The sequence below is a fragment of the Haliotis rubra genome, unplaced genomic scaffold (assembly GCF_003918875.1).
Source record: "Haliotis rubra isolate DU_JTF1 unplaced genomic scaffold, ASM391887v1 Scf409, whole genome shotgun sequence".
NCBI classification, from domain to species: Eukaryota; Metazoa; Mollusca; class Gastropoda; order Lepetellida; family Haliotidae; genus Haliotis; species Haliotis rubra.
This window is the reverse complement of record NW_025767090.1, coordinates 362,096-382,441: the sequence shown is the minus strand read 5'-3', so window position 1 is coordinate 382,441 and position 20,346 is coordinate 362,096. Positions and strand designations below refer to the sequence as shown.

General features: G+C 40.0%; 1 protein-coding gene across 1 annotated transcript in view; it reads right to left on the bottom strand.

The window, feature by feature from the left end:
* Positions 1–2,688: 2,688 nt before the first annotated feature.
* LOC124287950 (trithorax group protein osa-like) overlaps positions 2,689–20,346 on the bottom strand; it is a 153,800-nt gene continuing 136,142 nt past the window's right edge. The window contains 8 exon segments of the mRNA XM_046724444.1: positions 2,689–6,256; positions 6,258–6,434; positions 6,437–8,203; positions 8,205–8,588; positions 11,664–11,932; positions 12,462–12,542; positions 13,939–14,197; positions 16,375–16,562. Of these exon segments, the coding sequence (XP_046580400.1) occupies positions 5,171–6,256; positions 6,258–6,434; positions 6,437–8,203; positions 8,205–8,588; positions 11,664–11,932; positions 12,462–12,542; positions 13,939–14,197; positions 16,375–16,562 (4,211 nt within the window). The 3' untranslated portion in view covers positions 2,689–5,170.

Genomic DNA, 20,346 nt, shown 5'->3' with positions numbered 1-20,346 from the left:
AAGTACATGATTAACAATTTCGTCCCTTTGAACACAACAGATGGGACGCTTCAGTCAACACTGACACCTATCTCCGTTATGATCAAGACAGCAAGGTCAATTGTACAAGATTAATATTTGGTTATTTAACAATATTTCATTATGACGAGATGAAACTGGGGCCATTCAACAGATTGGATAAATCTACATCTATCCAGATTTGAGCAGGATGATGTTAAAAAGAGATTTTCATCAAAATACTTCTAATGACAATGAATTTTTAAATATTTCAAATAAAATTATAAATATTTCTAAAATACTTTCCATGAAAAATGATTTCGAAAAAAAGTAAATTTATCCAAAATGCTTGTACCATGTTTCTCATGAAAGATCACCAAAGAAAAGAAGTTTTACCCATTGTAAGCAGCAGTATATAGTTCAAGGTCAACACAGAACCCTGCATGCATAAATAGCTACCTTGGCCATGGGTAAAGAACCTGTCAGATTACAAGAAAAGATAGTTCCTTAAAAACTAATCCCAAATAAAAACATGGTGTTTAACACATATTACGCTATACAATGTTATTATTGGGATAATGGGGATATTTTGTCTTTGTTTCAACAGACAAAATACTAATTTTGCCGAGATTAGTCTGAATGAGTATTTTACCAATGGCCAGATTTCTAACACAATGTCATGCAAATGTCCATCGCATGCTAGATCTAAGTGGAACAAGTTGGCACTTCATGTCAGATAACTAATGACATTATCACATGTCATGTCAATCTGAAAAATGCCATTTGGAAGAAGAGTTAACTTGAGAAGCTGGACTCTCCTGAAGTTGTGGATAATTGAGTTGTTAGGAACAAAAATCCTGAGTCTTCACAGGCATTTGGAAGTTGGAGACAGCCATCTAATTTGGATAACTTTTGCCCAGTAATATTGACAATCATGTCGATGAAATATGTCTATAAAAACCAGATGTTATTATGACAAATGGAATTATGGACAAAAACATTTTTATTATACACACACCAAGGCAAGAGGTAGCCGTGAAATGTGGTGCATGTCTATTAAAAAAGTTTTATCCATAATACTATTTGTCGTGAGTAATCTTGAAGACATATTCTATAAGTAACAATGAATCCAATCTGCTGAACTGAAAACAGTTGATTTATAGAGCATGTAGTGGAACTTTCTTGAACATATTTCAATAAAAAAATAGCCCTTCATCAATAAACTTAATTTTGTAAAACCCTTTTCCATTTGACATAGTATTCATACACTGCTCAAAAGATGTTTGGGGCCACCACATTCTTTCATATTACTACAGGATCTGTCATGCACAACTACATGTATGGTAATATGAAGGAATTGCATGATCCTTTACTTCTCTTGAGTGGTATATATTACAAACGGAATGAACATGCATTACCCCAATGACCAACTTTCATATCAACCTATTTGTTGAAAGCAGTTTCATTCATATTGCACCAAATATTATACTGTTACAACACAAATCATAGTCTCAATGGCTCAACAGATGCTACAGAACACAAACTGGATTTGTCAACGGTTTCACACAAGAAGAAACTGTCACTGGCATTTCTGTTAAGCTAGGACTGAACATCTGGTTAGTATTGTAAGAGTTGATCTTAACACTACTTCTAGAATGCTGGTCAGCTAATTCAAGTACTGAATGTCTGAGACAGAATGTTGCCAAAATCTTATCCTTCTTGCCCACAAGAACGTCCTAGAACTATCTAGATTTTCTTATTTTGATATCATTTCCTGTATAATCTACCCCACTTACCTGAAATACACCTGCAGAATAAGGTAAAACTGTATTAGCTGTATCATGTATCATGTATCATGTGATTCTTTCATATTACTTACTGATGGCATGACAATATAACTCCATTAATATGAAACAATCATCATTTCAGGTACAACTCTCATATAACTCCTTGACTTAATTGAATTATGTTAATTTCAAAATCTAACACAAATTGAACAAATAAAAAGCTTTATTAATATCAATATTTTCAACATAATCTTTAACACAAGAAAACGTGAAGAACGAACATTGCCTTGAGAAGTCAATATTGAGACAAGGATTCTTGAAACACAAGCAAGGTATGTTTTTTACGGAGCTGCATTAACAGAGGCATGCAAACCAGAATGAGCCAGGCTACTTGCAGTAATGGGCCTATGCTTGGGAGTGGTTTTCTACAAATGTCTTCAGTCTGTTAAAGCATATCAAGGCCAAACCAATTTTATTTCTTGTTTTACAGATCTGCCGGTCATATTTTTTCAAGAATAAGAAAAAAAAAAAATTAAATTTTCCCACTAAAAAATAAAATTCTAATGTTTTTATTGGCCAAAATTGTAAACTTAAAAGAAAATCTTTTTAAGGTTGTTTTTTCCCCCATATACACTTCATTAATTGCCAAAAGTGAAATATTTTTAGTATTTATAAGGAATATTACTTAGACTGCTGATTATATTTTTATTTTTTCCCTCCTACCTTTAGCTTTTCTGAGGAAAAAAATCCGTAAAACAACAAATAAAATTGGTCTGGCCTAATTACTATAATCACAGCACAAGGTGACTTTGTCAAACAGGCTTTGTGTCAGATTCACAACACATTAACACATTTTTCGTAAGCACACGACTGTCGTAAATAAATTTCAAGACATGCAGCTGTCTCAGCACAAAACACCTTTGTGGACCCAAACTACCCCAAAATCTTTGGATGGTTTAGAACACATATGCGATGTGAAGATAGTATTTTCTTTAAAACTGTTGCAGGTTAGTGGAGGTGGAAAGGGGTTGCACATAACATCCAAGATCATTGCACTTACATGGCGACAAGCATGGCACCTGGTAGAGCAACACTTGTGGTAGACTGCAATTATTGGATAAAACTACTAAAATATTGTGAACACATGTTGGCATGTATAACAATGGACTATTTGCTTGACACTCGGTACTGAAGAATGTTTGAGTGAAGGTGGCTTCATAGATTACCTCCCTTGAACACAGCCAATGGTTTGAAAAGGAAACATTTAAGGGGCTGAAATTTTAACTTGTGTTTCCCAAAGTCTGTGGTGAGATGTGTTCTAAAAAACTTGAAACCATATATACGATTGTTTTGGTGATGGCTTTATTTGAACACACAAAAGTTATATCGTTGTGTTACACATTGTATAGGGAATTGTACTCATGGTTTGGCCTTCTAATTATTCACTATCTAAAATGTTTGTTCTGTTATGAGAGTAGACACCATTTGTACAAGATGGAAACAAAATCGACCATTGAAAATATATTCACCGGCATTCAAGTATGAACTGGGAAAATACGAAAATAATTATCATTGTATATTTGTGAATATTTCCCTATTTATCCAATAATGAATATGCAGTAATGAGATTGCATGTAGAGGAGTGGGTGGATTTATCTTGTAATGTACAGGACAACAGGACAATATATGCTCAATATCTGGAGAAAACAGTGACAGCTGGGTTAACAGGGAGACAAAATATTCAGAATATCGGTACATGTTTCTAGATAAATGAGTTAGATAAGCAGGTTTGAGACACAGTGTTTGAGATAAGCAGGTTTGAGACACACTGTTTGAGATAAGCAGGTTTTAGAGAACGAGAGGCAATAACAAGCACACTATCCAGTGTCGAAAACGAAAAATAATCGGATAGTTCTGATATTGCAAAAAGTTAACAATCCCTTGTTTGACCACCTTCCACGCTGAAACTTAAGAACTTCTTTTCAAAAACACTTGCACTAAGTAAGAAGATCAAGTCTCTGGCTCAAACACGTCAATGACGACATTCCAAAAGAAATATGATTATCTTATTACCCATTTACCAGAATATTGCAATTGATAGAAATGGAAAGCATTTCCAACCATTCCAGCTGAATTTGTTTCAGACCAACCAGCACCCCTTCTACCCCACAACAAAAGAAACATATTTGAAAAATACCAAATAGTTTTTCAGGACTTACTACATATCAGCACACACAAAGCTAAGCAGTATAATTCTAGCTTAAAAATATTTTAAAAACCCAGTATTTAAGAATTGCATGCTTAATAAAATTCAATTCATATGAAGAGAACTTCACCCTTAGGTCATTTCTTCAACAAGAGTACACCCAGAAGTGAAACCCAGCTGCTTATTATTCGGATCGATGTGATCATGAGATACACAGTTCATGTTCGGCAAATCTAAACATCTAACTTACTCTGATATTATTGGATTGTTTGTACATTACTTTCTATCAATGATATGTTAATAGTGTTAGTTTCAATAAACATACGATTATGCAATTCCAATACCTCCTGGAAAAAAAATAATGCAAAAATAATCACATTGCACTTTGAGATCCAGCAAGATTTGGTAAATCTAACTCCTATTTCTTTGATACAACTCCATTAAAGCGAATGGTTTACGTTGGCCCTGAGATAGGCTAGAATTCGTTATTATTCTGAATCCACATTCAGCACGGTAGCATACAGACAGAAAACAAAATGGCGGACACTGCCATTGAGGTATGTCGAAACATTAAGCAGATATGCATGGTAGAACGCAAAAATACAAGTCACAGCCATCTTGTCAAATTGCTGTCAACAACAAATTTCACTATGTTTTACAAAAATATTATCTCAAGCTCATAATTGTTCCATTATGGGGCTATCCAGCAAAATATGGCCAGGTTACATATTCCTACAAACTATGAACGGCATCATCATTGCACTGTCAAAGATTTCATTGGTGTAGGAATATCACACGCTTGGGAGTCAGTCAAACGAAACAAGGTGAGATAACTCTTCCCAACTCCATCTTCCTCTGCAGGTATCCCACACGTTCTGGTAAAATCCAGCACATATTGGCAAATATGTGTAATACTTGTCTCGAGAAGCAAGACGTTTGAAGTCGCACAATAGTTGAGCAAAACTTAGTCGATCACACACAATCACTGTATGTTTTGAGTTTCTGGTGAACACACACAAACATAGCTTGGCTTCGTAGATAAGTAGACAGGCTATAACGGGACACACATGAGATCACATGGATTACGACACCTCCAAACACCTCCACTGATCATCATGTATAGCACTGGTGAGGTATCCAGCCCAGCCACACATTAACCCACACATTCTCACAACACTTATCATGTAGGCCCATGCATATTCGGCATCATGCCCATATATGGTTGTCCAGGACTGCCCATCATCCCACCCATTGGGGACATCTGTCTCTGTCTGCTCTGAGTGTATAACTGTTGCTGAAACTGTTGATATTGTGCGTTATAGCCCGGGCCACCAGGACCACCTGGCGGCCCACCAGGTCCACCTGGCATGGATGGATTTCCCTGACCTGGCATTCCCATTGGTTGACTGGACTGCCGTGGCATTCCAGGCCCTGGACCCTGCATAGGCATGTTGGGCATTCCCCCGGGTCCAGGCCCCTGCATCTGCATATGACTTTGCATCATACTCTGACTCATCATTGATTGTCCGTTGGGCATGTAACCAGGATTTGGACCATTGCCCATGTGACTGCGTGGATCCATAGGAGACATGGGTCCCATTGGACCCCGAGGTCCACCGGGGTTCATTCCAGGCATTGGACCTGGCCCTCCCGGACCCATTCCCGGTCCTCCCATGCTCATCATGGCCTCTGGTGGCATGCTTCCACCAGGCCCCAGCGGGCCCATATGTCCCATGGGACCTTGTGGTCCTTCCATTGCCGACATCCCTCCTGATGGATGGTGCATCCCAGGTCCTGGTCTAGGACCAGGCATGCCAGGGAAATCTGGATTAGGTTCTCGCATCATCATTGACTGTTGCATGGCCATTTGTTGCTGATGTGAGAAAGGGGAAGGAATTCCTGGTCGGCCACTGTGTGTTGGAGAATTATTTGGAAAGTATTGCAAAGTCGATGTTGGAGCTTTCCCCTCCATGTTTGAGAGTGGTGGTGAGAAGTTTTGCATAAAGTCCAAATCAGGTCTCTTCTGACCACCCATGTTGGGTTGTGAAGCTGGTGGATTTGCTGGTAGATATTGGATGGTATTGGGTGCTTTGGGTTGGATCTGAACATTTGCATTGCCCACAGAGCTGGCAGGGAAATTTGATGGGCTCATTCTCCCAGGGCCACCAGGACCCATCATTGGATTGCTAGGACCTCCACCTGCAGAGGGATGGTTGGGACTTGAGAAAGGAGGTGCCTTACTCCCCATTGATGGAGGACACTGGCTAGTCGTCATCATCTGTGACTGTGACATGGACGGCCCTGAGGACATGGGGGGGACAGTGAGGTTGCATGGGGCCTCCTGGGCCCTGCGGTCCCCCGGGAACGTTTATCTGAGATGTCTCACTGTTCATCTGTTGAACCTGCATGGAAGGGTTATAATTGCCCACGCCAGGATTGTTGGGCGCGCATTCACACTCTGAATGTTCAATTGCTGTATGGACATGGTTGCATTGACATATGTGTTGTTCACACTTGGAGTAGTTGTTGTTTGCGCAATACTGGAAGTGTTGGCAGAATGCTGCTGATGCTGTTGTATGGGATGGGGAGGTTGAGGTTGTCCTTGAGGATGCAGATGTGGTGGATGTTGATGCGGATGTTGTTGCGGATGCTGTTGTGGATGTTGTTGCGGATGTTGATGAGGAGGACCATGAGGAGGAAGGGGTAGTTGCTGTTGCTGCTGCTGTTGTTGTTGCTGTTGTTGTTGCTGCTGCTGCTGCTGCTGCTGAGGAGGTCCCCCTTGAGGTGTACTACCACCATTTCCATTATTCATTTGTCCTTGTACCTGAATACTGTGAAACGGACCACCTTGCATCATGTTTTGTTGCATTTGGTTCGACAAATGTTCCACGCCTTTTGCCAAATTGGCAAGACTTGCTGATGTGATATTAGACATGGACGATTTAGCTGTAGGAGTGGTTGGAGCACTAGATATGCTGTTGTTGGATGGCGGATCATAATGTGATAATCTCATGTTAGCACCAGACATTGGGGAGGGGCCAGATAGGGGCGACGGACCTGATATAGGCCCTGGGCTTGATAATGGCCCAGCACTAGAGTTCTGGCTAGAGTTTGACATGGGTCCTTTGTTTGAGCCTGGTCCATGCATAGGCGAATGCACTTGATTTTGTTGGAAGTGATTTGGTAAGTGTGGGGGCTGTGACTCATTGGTCATTCCTGAATCACGATATGCAGAGTTCAACTGTTTTGTAATAGTCAATTCCTGCCCTTCAAACTGATTCAGATAATTTATTTGCTGAGGTGAAGGTGTGGGTTGTAAGTTTTTATATAGATCCTCAAGATGATCGTCTCTTTTTCGTTTTTGAGCCTGGGCATAACTGGGCGGAGGTTTGTTATTTTTCTGAGGGCCTGGTGGACCCGACGGTGCCAATTCCGGCTGAAATTGTTCAGGATTGCCCGCTCGATGTAATGAAATCTGAGAATTTTTCATCTGAGACACTGATGGTGGAATCATACCAGGCCCACCTCTACCAGGCATCATGCCAGAGTCAAAACCTGCCCCTTGAGGGGGCATTGGAGGACTGAAACCAGGGCCCCCCATCATTGGGCCAGGATCCATTTGTGGATGTGATGGCCTCCGTGGCCTCGGAAACATACCCATCTCCTGTTCAGGGCCCATACCATGCATTTGAGGTCCATTCATATTAGGCGAGGTAGATGCACTCATCCCCATTGCTCCTGGTCGTTTATGAGCAATCGAACTGTAATATGGAGGGGGAGGGCCATTATGATCCATATTTGGAGTCATTGTCATGCGACGCTTTTCAGAATAAAATTCTTGCTGCAATCGCAGCCACTCTCTTTGAGCAGGGCTTAAATTGTTCTGAGGTGGGGGCCCACCTGGCCCAAACTGAGACATTCCTTGCGACATCATGAACTGTTGCTGTGATGTCATCATTCCATGCTGAGAGCCCATCATTCCCTGGTTGGGCGACATCATACCCTGATGCGATGACATCATCCCATGTGGAGACATCATGCTCTGTTGGAACATGCCGCCCTGCATCCCCATCCCTTCCTGCATCATCCCCGGGCCCGGTCCTGGTCCCGGGCCGGGTGGGAACTGCTGATGCTGCTGAGGCCCTCCTGGACCTCGGGGCTGATCGGGGAACAACATCTGTTGAATTTTACGTAAACTTGCCAAGTGTTCTTCCCCGTCGTTGCAGCTGTTGTGGCGTTAAGCTTTCATCTGGCACTTTGTTTTGCAATAGGTTCATGTGGTTAACTGCATTGAATTCATCGAATTCGGAGAACATGGGATAGTTGGGGCCCATCCCTCCTTGGTTTGGTTGCCAGCCCATCATTCTTGGGTTATTTGTCAGGAAAGGAGGCCCATTCATATTGTTCATTGGCATCCCCATGCCCTGTTCCTTAAGGTTTGCGTTTTGCTGCTGCACCCACTGTTCTATGCTTGAGGCTGGGTTGGGTCCAAATCCTCCCATACCTTGTCCCTTCATCATGTTGGGGTTGGGGCTCGGCATGCTGACCATGGGCATCCCAGTGCCTCGGCCAAACTGACTTGGCTTCAATGGGTGCTTCTGGAATAGAAGATGAAAATAAATGTTAGTCACTTGACATAAATGTTTTATTTGATGCTGTCTAACGTTGCACTCAGCAATATTCCAGCTATACGACAGCAGTAAATAATCGTGTCTTGACATCATGAGCCAGAGGCCCAGATAAGCTGTGTATCCAGGTAAAATACGCATAGAAAATTTCCAATTACTATAGTTGCGTACCAATTACGCATTTAAAATGTTAGATACGCATCAAAAAGTTTAAAACAAATGCGTACGGTATATACTTATAAAAATCGCTTGCGTAATGAAAAAGACATCGATTGCTATCAAGTTGTACTGTCAGTATAGGACGAGTGATTTTTATGAAATCATTTCCATTATATTAAAGTTGGTTTTGATTAGGTATGACATAAGGCAGAACATACCTGCTTAGTAAACTTACTCAATGACATATACTTAGGTGAGTAAAATGACTGAAATACGCACATATTTGAAAGCAGTGGGTAACGGAAAATGAAATACCCACTCAACATTCATAATACCCACTCCAAAAAACACCAGTGGGTACAGTACCCACATGAGCTAAATCTTATCTGGAGCTCTGATGAGCAATGATGTGAAATGATACAATGACATGCATCAACCAAGACGGCAAGCTGGGCCACCCAATTCTGCTAATCGCCTCTTACAAAAACACTTTGGTTGGCGAAGGCCAATTTTAACAGACATCTTGACATGACATACAGTACAAGATTTGATATATTATGGGTGAAACATTTTTCAAATTAAATCTTTTAAGACACTTGATGCAATAATCTAAAAAAATTCATGACAATTATCATGGAACTGTTGATCATTGAACAAAGAGTTACTTCCCTTTGGCTTGATTTGAAAAGCTGGTTAATTTTGTGGCTCCTAATGCCTCATATACCATGGCACTGACCTTTGTATAATACTAATAATCCATGTAATATGCCACTCATCCTTGTGAGATACCAACTTTTGTGGGATCCTAACACCTCTTATACCACGCCACTGACCATTGTATTATACTAACCCTCATATACCACACCACTCACCCTTGTATTATACTAACCCTCATATACAATGCCACTAGCCTTGTATTATACTAACCCTCATATACCACGCCACTGATCCTTGTGTGATATTAACCCTCATATACAATGCCACTCACCCTTTTGTGATAGCAACACCGTATATACCATGCCACTGATCCCCCTCATATACCACCACCACTGATCCTTGTGTGATATTAACCCTCATATACAATGCCACTCACCCTTGTGTGATAGCAACACTTTATATACCATGCCACTGATCCTTGTGAGATATTAACCCTCATATACAATGCCACTCACCCTTGTGTGATAGCAACACTTTATATACCATGCCACTGATCCTTGTGTGATATTAACCCTCATATACAATGCTTTATAACACTTATATACCATGCCACTGATCCTTGTGTGATATTAACCCTCATATACAATGCCACTCACCCTTGTGTGATAGCAACACTTCATATACCATGCCACTGATCCTTGTGTGATATTAACCCTCATATACAATGCCACTCACCCTTGTGTGATAGCAACACTTTATATACCATGCCACTGATCCTTGTGTGATATTAACCCTCATATACAATGCCACTCACCCTTGTGTGATAGCAACACTTTATATACCATGCCATTGATCCTTGTGTGATACTAACCCTCATATACAATGCCACTCACCCTTGTGTGATAGCAACACTTTATATACCATGCCACTGATCCTTGTGTGATACTAACCCTCATATACGATACCACTGACCATTGTGTGATAGTAACACTTCATATACCATGCCAAAGATCCTTGTGTGATACTAACCCTCATCTACGATACCACTGACCATTGTGTGATAGCAACACTTCATATACCATGCCACTGATCCTTGTGTGATACTAACCCTCATATACAATGCCACTCACCCTTGTGTGATAGCAACACTTTATATACCATGCCAAAGATCCTTGTGTGATACTAACCCTCATATACGATACCACTGACCATTGTGTGATAGCAACACTTCATATACCATGCCACTGATCCTTGTGTGATAGTAACCCTCATATACAATGCCACTCACCCTTGTGTGATAGCAACACTTTATATACCATGCCACTGATCCTTGTGTGATACTCACCCTCATATACGATACCACTGACCATTGTGTGATAGCAACACTTTATATACCATGCCAAAGATCCTTGTGTGATACTAACCCTCATATACAATGCCACTCACCCTTGTGTGATAGCAACACTTTATATACCATGCCACTGTTCCTTGTGTGATACTAACCCTCATATACGATACCACTGACCATTGTGTGATAGTAACTCTTTATATACCATGCCAAAGATCCTTGTGTGATACTAACCCTCATATACGATACCACTGACCATTGTGTGATAGCAACACTTTATATACCATGCCAAAGATCCTTGTGTGATACTAACCCTCATATACGATACCACTGACCATTGTGTGATAGCAACACTTCATATACCATGCTACTGATCCTTGTGTGATACTAACCCTCATATACAATGCCACTCACCCTTGTGTGATAGCAACACTTTATATACCATGCCAAAGATCCTTGTGTGATACTAACCCTCATCTACGATACCACTGACCATTGTGTGATAGCAACACTTCATATACCATGCCACTGATCCTTGTGTGATACTAACCGTCATATACAATGCCACTCACCCTTGTGTGATAGCAACACTTTATATACCATGCCACTGATCCTTGTGTGATATTAACCCTCATATACAATGCCACTCACCCTTGTGTGATAGCAACACTTTATATACCATGCCAAAGATCCTTGTGTGATACTTACTAACCCTCATATACAATGCCACTCACCCTTGTGTGATAGCAACACTTTATATACCATGCCACTGTTCCTTGTGTGATACTAACCCTCATATACGATACCACTGACCCTTGTGTGATAGTAACTCTTTATATACCATGACAGTGATGTCCTAACGGTTCTAACAGCTCTCGTACCTGAAGGAACTTCTTTGTGTTGGCCTGGTCCAGGTGGAAGTCTAGCATGCTCTTGTACTGCCCCTGGACCACAGCTTCTGCTGCCTTGTTGGCCATATTGGTGGAAAAGACGAAGATCTGGCTCTGCTGCTGCATGAATGGCGGCTCCATTGACATCTGGATCTGTTACGCCTTCGTCTGCCCACTAGGGGGCATCGGTGGTGGATGCTGTGATCCAGGGGACTTGTGAGGCCCATCACTTGTCGGCGTACCCCCTTTTTCTATCTTGGCTGTGGAAGACACAAAGTAAAGTGGGAACACAGGAAGAGACACAAATAGAATGAATTCAATTAAAATAGTGAAAACAGGTATAAGGCAACCATAATCCAGAGGGAATGTTTACGCCTATAATTTTCAATAGATTGGTTTTGAATGGTCTAGGACTTCCATTCACTCAAAACTAAAAATATTCAAAACATATAATCTCTCAAGTATGTTTAATGCAACCTGTGTATAATCAATAGTTGGTTTAGTCAGGGTATAGAACTTCCATTAATTCAATACTACAAAAAATTCAACACAGATTATTTCTCGAGTATGTTCAAAGCAGCCTGTTTAAAACAAGTTTGGGCCAGACAATCCAGTGATCAGTATTACAAGTACACAATAGGAGTGAGATGAAACACGGTCCAAGTCATCAACAAGTGGATCCATAGTCGCCTCTTACATCTAGTAAAACTTGCTGGGGATCAATTACCACCCAGTATGCCTATAGAGTATACATAAGAGATAAAATATAAAAATGAAGTCCGACAGTACCTTTCTTACCTTTCTTATTCGGACCCGTGCTCACTGGCTGAGTTTTGTTTGATGGGCTATCTTCATGCTTTATTTGGGAATCTGTGAAAAAACGCACAAGCAAATTGATAAAAGATAACACAATCTAAATACACAACTAACATAGAAAATACTTTAAGATGTCCTTGGCATGAATAGATAGTCTTCAACAAGCATTGTAAAGGGAGATAACCCTTCCAGTGTTGTCATCATCTGGTCCATTGTCAGGGATTATGCTGCACCTGATCAAAGGCTAATATTCAGCCATGTTTTTACCAAAAGTCAGTACATTTACAATTCCAATATTGGAATGAACAAATTCCTAGTTAGTACAATATAATTACTACAAGCATTATTTTTTAACTGGCCCATTAAGAAGCAAAGACATGTGTAAATACCTGAATATCCAGGTAAAATAACCTTGACACAGCTACCATTTAGCACAAAATAATGAATTAACTATTAAATTACCTGCAAAGGTAAGACATTTTGGAACCCTACCTAAATCAACAACAGTTTGTAGACAGGTGTATTCACAAAATTATCCTTAAGATTATTCTAGTATTTCATCCCAACTACAATATTCTGGGTTGACCTTCAAGTGGTTTGGTACGATAGGATTCTATCATCATTCCATCTATTGAATCCTCAATAATAACTTGTTTTGCTTATATATTTTCAAAAGATTATATGTCAGAACACTATATTTTTAAAATATTTTTAATGGTCTGTGCAAATACTTCATTTTTCAATCTATTTTCCCTCTATTTTCAAAACATCGTATTATTAATTATTTTCAAATAAAAAGATCATACTCAACATATTAAACTATCTGGTATCCAATACCAGTTGTTAAAAAGGAAAATTCATAACCAATGTTTACAACCAATAGCTTCATCTGCAAAATATAAACAATTATGGATAGCTTTCAAAACTTAAGTATGTAAATCAGGAGGCTAAATATTAAAAAGTCAAAGATTTAGGGACCTCAATGAATGAGTGTATGAGTGAGTAAGTGTAGGCTTACAGCTGGGGACACTAGAAATGGGCTTCACTAATTGTAAACATGTGGAGTATCAAACCCAGGTCGTCAGCATGATGAGTGAACACTTTAACCACAAGGCTACCCCACCACCCTTAAAAGACCTCAGGGGCCCCTCCTTAATTTTGAACACTGGTTGATCTAAAGATGTGGAACATCACTAGAATCTTGGTATGAGAATTTTAAAAAAAAACGAATCTTGGCACCAGTGAGTTTGGGCACCAGTAATTAAGCACACTGAGTTTGGGCACCAGTATTTAAGCACACTGAGTTTGGGCACCAGTAATTAAGCACACTGAGTTTGGGCACCAGTATTTAAGCACACTGAGTTTGGGCACCAGTAATTAAGCACACTGAGTCAGAACTTACACCCAGCACAGATGGACATAGGGAGAAAATTGTATAAATCTTCCACACCTTTTCCCATATCTCCGTTCGCCATTTTGTTCGAATTGGGAGCCGAGCCGCAGTTATCCAGGTTTTTCTGAGCTGAGTCTTCTGCGTTCTCTTCCTTAATGTCCATTCCGTTCTCACTCTTGATTGCAGAGCCATTCACATCATGGTTCATGCTGTCAGAGTCTTTCAACATGGCGTTCACTTCTTCCCGCTCACGTTTCATCAAGAAATCTGGATCTAACTCCAAATTTTCACAACTAGATTCGTTTAAAATTTGGTTCTGGAATGGAAAAGAAAGCATGTTGTGAACAAACGTGATTTCAAACTCAAGTATTAAGTTAAATCATGTCAGGGTATTCTATAAGTTGTATGCCTCTCTCGAGGACAATACAGTCTGAAGTACGTCTCTTTGTAGCTGTGTCACCCGAGCCGAGGAAGAAGCATACAACGTATTTATCTTACTGCCATGTTAAATGTTCAAAATATCAGTTTATTTTATTTCAAAGATCGCTATCGACTATATGGCACGTAAACAAAATGGCGTCAGCCTCTCGACTGAATATTTTTTTTAATCAGTGAAGCATATTCTGACAAGCTTAACACTGCTATAAAAATGGTTAATTATGTTTAGGTTGAGTGTGCAAACGATTTAATGTATGAAATAGTTTAAATAAAGCAGTGAAAGTCGGTAAAATAAATCTGCACATAGTGAACTCAAAAACAGCTAATCGAACGGTTTTCGAACTCCGGACACTGCATGCGCATATTATGACGTCATACGATTGTTAGTGATACAGCTTCTTGGCAGCGAGTTTGGCGGTTACCGTGGCAGCGGGTAATATTTTTTTCAGTTGTCACCCTCCTGGGATGGGTGACACGTAAACTTGTTAAAGTGTCATTGACCAATGACCAGTATTTCACATGAAGGTAAGATAATAGTAAGTGATTCAAGATGTAAATTCTACACAATCATGTGACAATATATATCCTGTTGCGATATCAATAGTAATTGGGACTATAACAGTTCCGATGATGAGCTAACTCTGAATCTGAGTGACTTTGGTTAATGAGTGTTTCAGACAGCAGTAAGTATAGTTGTACACCACTTTTAGCAATATTCCAGAAATAATATGGCACAAATGGGCTTTCCACATTGTACCAATGTTTAGCGTGAGTGAGTGAGTTAATATTTAACGTCACATCGGCAATATCTCAGCCATATCGTGACGAAAACAATTTATACAATATAAAGAGAAAACGTTTGGAAGATTAAAACCTGTCGACGATGGACAGTAAAAATACTAGAGAATCACATATATGAATAAAACTAGCGAGCAAAGCTAAAACATTTCAATTAAAGAGGACAATACAGTATAAAACACGGGCTATAGATCGCCAACAACTGAAGGTAGATCACCATACTAGGAACCATGGGGATTTACATTACTTTTGCTACCTGCATGGACCCTAGCTAGATTTACACCATCCCTTCAGCCGCAGTGATTGAAGGAAAATGTAGCCGGCAGTTAAAAGAACAAAGATACTATGCTTAAAATATGGTAAATTTACATTTTACTTTGAAAATTTTGGGACTTACGTACTCTCTCAGGAGGACAATAATTTTACAGTACTTTAACCCCTTTGAGGGTACAGCCACCAATGTTTGGAATTGAACCCACATATTTGACAAGATGAGTGTTTAACAACACTTTACCCACTAGGCTATCCCCACCCCACAGTATTTCAGTTATACATCAGCTTGACTTAGCGGGAAAGCCAGAAGTTAAGCAAGTCAATTTTGGCGAAAAGCAGTCACAGTATTACAGCGTTCGAAATACCTGCCTGCCCGAGGCCCGGGATGGGTTATTTTCAACACGGACTGACAGAATCTCAAATTCATCTGCCCGACGGTTGGGTTACAATTTAGACAAAAATATGAAGATATTCATCATATTTCAGGATAACAATAATTATTAATTCACTCACAAATCTGAAATAAACAGTTAATTCTTTTCTTGCATTGGTATTATTTTATTTCAATATTTTACAAGAATTAATTTAATTATACTAAGTAAATTAGTATTTTTTGTGGGCAGGTAAATTTTGGTCAGGGTTGGCAAGTTTTACATGTAACCAGCCCTGTGGTCTGGCTGAAATTTTTGGGAGTTTCATACCCTGGTATAAGTGCTGACAAGCATTGAAACATAGACTTAGTTCAAACTGGAATAAGCTTCACACATTAGGGGGAAGATAACAAACCCCTCAGACACAGCTTGATGAGAAAAAACTGTTTTAACCAACAGATGACAATTGACATAGCCAGTATAATGATAACAATGAAAGATTTCAAGAATTCGTTTGATATTAAATCCATGACCATTCTTAAACATACAACAGTAAACTTCACATTGATAAAAGCTCCAAATCAGTTCTGAATACATGTAATCAGTAACGTACCTCGAGAGAAACTTCCACAAGGGGGAATAACTCCTCCCTCAGGTAGTGATATAGTAGTATTTCCTGAGGGTTGGTGGTTTTGCGGAAATGCCTGAGGAAGAGCTTCCAGTCTGCGAGAGTCACACAAACCGTCTCCCAGTCTTTGCGTGCGCCCTTCTTGCCGCTTGTCTCTTTGTACAGTCGCAGATCTGAAAGCAAACAACAATATTTAAACTCAATTCTCAAGATGTCATCTATTTACCTGTGTAATGGTAGGAAATATCTGGCCTTACCACTTGACGTCATGTCCAGGTACGAGAGTACCATGTCCAGGATATGAGAGTACAATGTCCAGGAACGAGAGTACAATGTTGTCATGAATGACTCAAGTGAAATCTGTTAATGAATAATAATTTTCCTACCAGACAACACTAAAACCATGGTAACCGTGACGACATTTTCTAACAGCCATTACTCATTTCAATTTCACATGAAGGAAGTCAACAAAAACATCAATTATGAAAATCAAGGTACAGAAAATGATCTCGATTTAACAACTGTTACTGCAGCCATAATGAAAGCAAAGATTATCACGGTAGGTGCTCACAATGGAATATGGAAAGTACGCAAGGAAACCGATTCTTGTAGCTCCACGAGGTAATATCTCTTTCATGGACATGAAGACGTGAATACCAAAGCTGAGGTCTTATTAATAATGCACTATTGACATATGATAAGTCACCGCTAAATGACTTCGATATAGTCAAGGAAGAATGTATGTTTTAGGAGAGAGGACAACACTAGATTCTAGGAGACTCATGCATTATTAGACACGGAAATAAGCAGCTCAAGTGTGTTCTTCACCAAGCAAAGTGTAGTAGTGATATATTTACATCTTATACTTCAGGGATGTATTACATTTGCAAGATAAAAAGAAATATTTTGAATAATAAATGCACATAAAATATTTTGAATAATAAATGTACATTGAATGTTTTGAATTTTAAAATCTCAACTCAATAAACAGTTATTGTGTATTATATGAATAATCTATATTCAAGACAAAAAACGAAACAATTACACGATGTTCTCCAATTTGGCAAACGTGCTAATGATTTTAAGCATGGCATCTTTGTCCATCTGACAATTCTGTACAATATTACACATTATCAATTAGCACCAAAGCTTGAGATTTCCAAACAGCAGAATAAGATACGCACGCCCCTGTCGACAGGTCTGCAAGAAATTAAGATTGCGCTACAAAAACTGTTTGACGTCAAACGAGATTCTTCTCGCCATGAACTGTAAACCGTTGTAAATGTCAGACAGAAAGCAACTATGTATTATGAGGTCTTCATATTAATTTTCAAAATATGTAACCATGGTGAGAATAATCTTAGCTATCTAACCCACACGAACAGATAGAAACAACGGAGTCTTCAAAGTCACAGTCACTGGCATTATTTCAAGCAAATAGCGACTTGAACATGTTATACATTAACAATTAGAATAAATAACACATGTTGACACTGTTGTACTTAAACCAAGTACAGAAGTTGTTTTTTAAACTAGTACATAACAATATCCAATACTGACTGAGTTTAGTTTTACGCCGCTTTTAGCAATATCCCAGCAATATCATGGCGGGGGACACCAGTAATGGGATAAACACATTGTGCCCATGTGGGGAATCAAACCCGGGTCTTCGGCGTGACGAGCCAACGCTTTAACCACTAGGATACCCCACCGCCCCCAATATCCAATAGATAGAAGATATTAGACCTAAGTCTTTGTATTAAAGAAAAATCCTGAACCAAGTCACGTCACTGAATACTGACTGAGTTTGGTTTTACGCCACTTTTAGCAATATTCCAGCAACATCACGGCGGGGATACCAGAAATGGGATAAACACATTGTGCCCATGTGGGGAGTCAAACCCAGGTCTTCGGCGTGACGAGCCTACGCTTTAACCTCTAGGCTACCCCACCGCCCCCGTCACTGAATACAAGTTGATAATACTTAGGTTCTTGGAACATTTTCACCAGTATTGGTGAGAATATTCCAAATGAGTTGGTTTGTTAGTTAACACTGTACTCAGCAAAATTCCAGCTTTATGGCGGAAGTCTGTAAATAATTGTGTCTGGACCAGATAATCCAGTGATCAACAGCACGAGTATCAATCTATGCAATTGGGTTTGGAAATCTGGGGCAGGTTCTTCCACTACAGAGAACAAACGTAACATTGCCAAAAGATGTGTGGCCATCGTAACAAACTTGTAATACCATGCTATCTAATGTAATTACTCTAAACAAATGTCTGTAGACAGCAATATTATCCTGATTCTGATTGACACATGCTGACATAATAGAAGAGGATGCAGGCGAATATGATACAAAGATCATCGTTTACTCTGTAATCAACAATTATGAAAATTGAATTTGCTATTGAATAATTTCCCCAGAGAAGTACCACAGATAGAATATGTCATTTATCAGTAGGCCCAGGGAGCTGCATGACATCGAGTGTAGAGAGTCTGAAAATCTATCAGTCGTAGGTCTCAGTACAGATACTGGCTACAAGATGGTCTCTGTAGTTAGTGACCGCCTCCGTGGTGTAGTGGTTAGAGCGTCCGCCCAGAGAGCGGAAGGTCGCGGGTTCGATCCCCGACCGCGTCATACCAAAAGACGTTAAAATATGGTACTTGTTGGTCCCTGCCTGGCGCTCGGCATTAATGGGTACAAGGACTGGTCGGCTCCGAGTCAGTATAATGTGTCTGAGTGGGGTATTCATGCTTAACTGCGGCATGGTATCTCAGTGGGCTAGCACTATAAAACCAGCGTAAGTCTGAGCTAGTACAAGCAGCCGCACATACACATACAAACGCATGCACGTCGTCATATGAGCAAAATATTCTCAAGCACGACGTTAAACCCAATTTCACCTCACCTCACCTCTGTAGTTAGTTGTCTTCACCAACACACAATCGCTTGAAAAACAAGCTGGAGAACAATTTCAGGGTGGTTGAAAAGTTCCAATCTTAAATCTCATAGAGTGAGCTGGGTTGAATTCACAGTCTTTCAGTTATATCACAACATGTCAGCTTAAATGATCCAGTTCTCTGAGGTTTAGCACATTGGTAGTGAAACCATCAGCATGAGCTTGGTGCTGAGAAACCTACAATAATATATCTTAGGCAAATCTGGATTCAAACCAACAGACGCAGGGCCTAGATTTTCAAAGCTCTCTTATTCCTAAGGTAGTCGTAAGTTAATGTTAATGTATGGCACTTACGACTATCTTAGCGCTAAGAGAGCTTCGAAAATCTAGGCCCAGGGCCCCGTTTCTCAAAGCGATTGTAGCGCAAAGTTGATCGTAACTCCCATACTTTAACATAGACTTACGACTGTTGTAGCGCTACGATCGCTTTGAGGAACGGGGCCCTGGTTTCTAGCATGCCCAAGGGAGGCAACTCTGCACAGCAATATGCAGCATGTTTGAGGATTGAGGACTTACAATCTGAGAGGAGGGAGAGATTTTCCATGACCTTCAGCAATATTACCACAGTATCAGGGGTACATCAGAAATACAGGACACACTGCATCCATGTGGGCAGTGATAGGTCCCCAGAATCACAACATCACATGCAGGGAGTGAAACAGGTGGTAGATACCAACAGCGTAATGTGAGTGCGTATGGTTGTTACGCAGCTTATAGCAACATTCCAGCAACATCACGGCGGGGAACACCAGAAATGGGCTTCACACATTGTAACCATGTGGGGAATCGAACCTGGGTCTTTGGTGTGATGAGCTAACACTTTAACCACTAGGTTACCCCTACTGCATAAATTGACATATACAAAATAAATCACAAAAGTGTCGCTGCTCAAAGTTAAAGATAAATCTTTAGGTTGTCTCTGGATTCAAATGCCAATGAAGCAAATGCGACATTACTTTGACCACAGATGATCAACAACATACGTGTCTGTGAT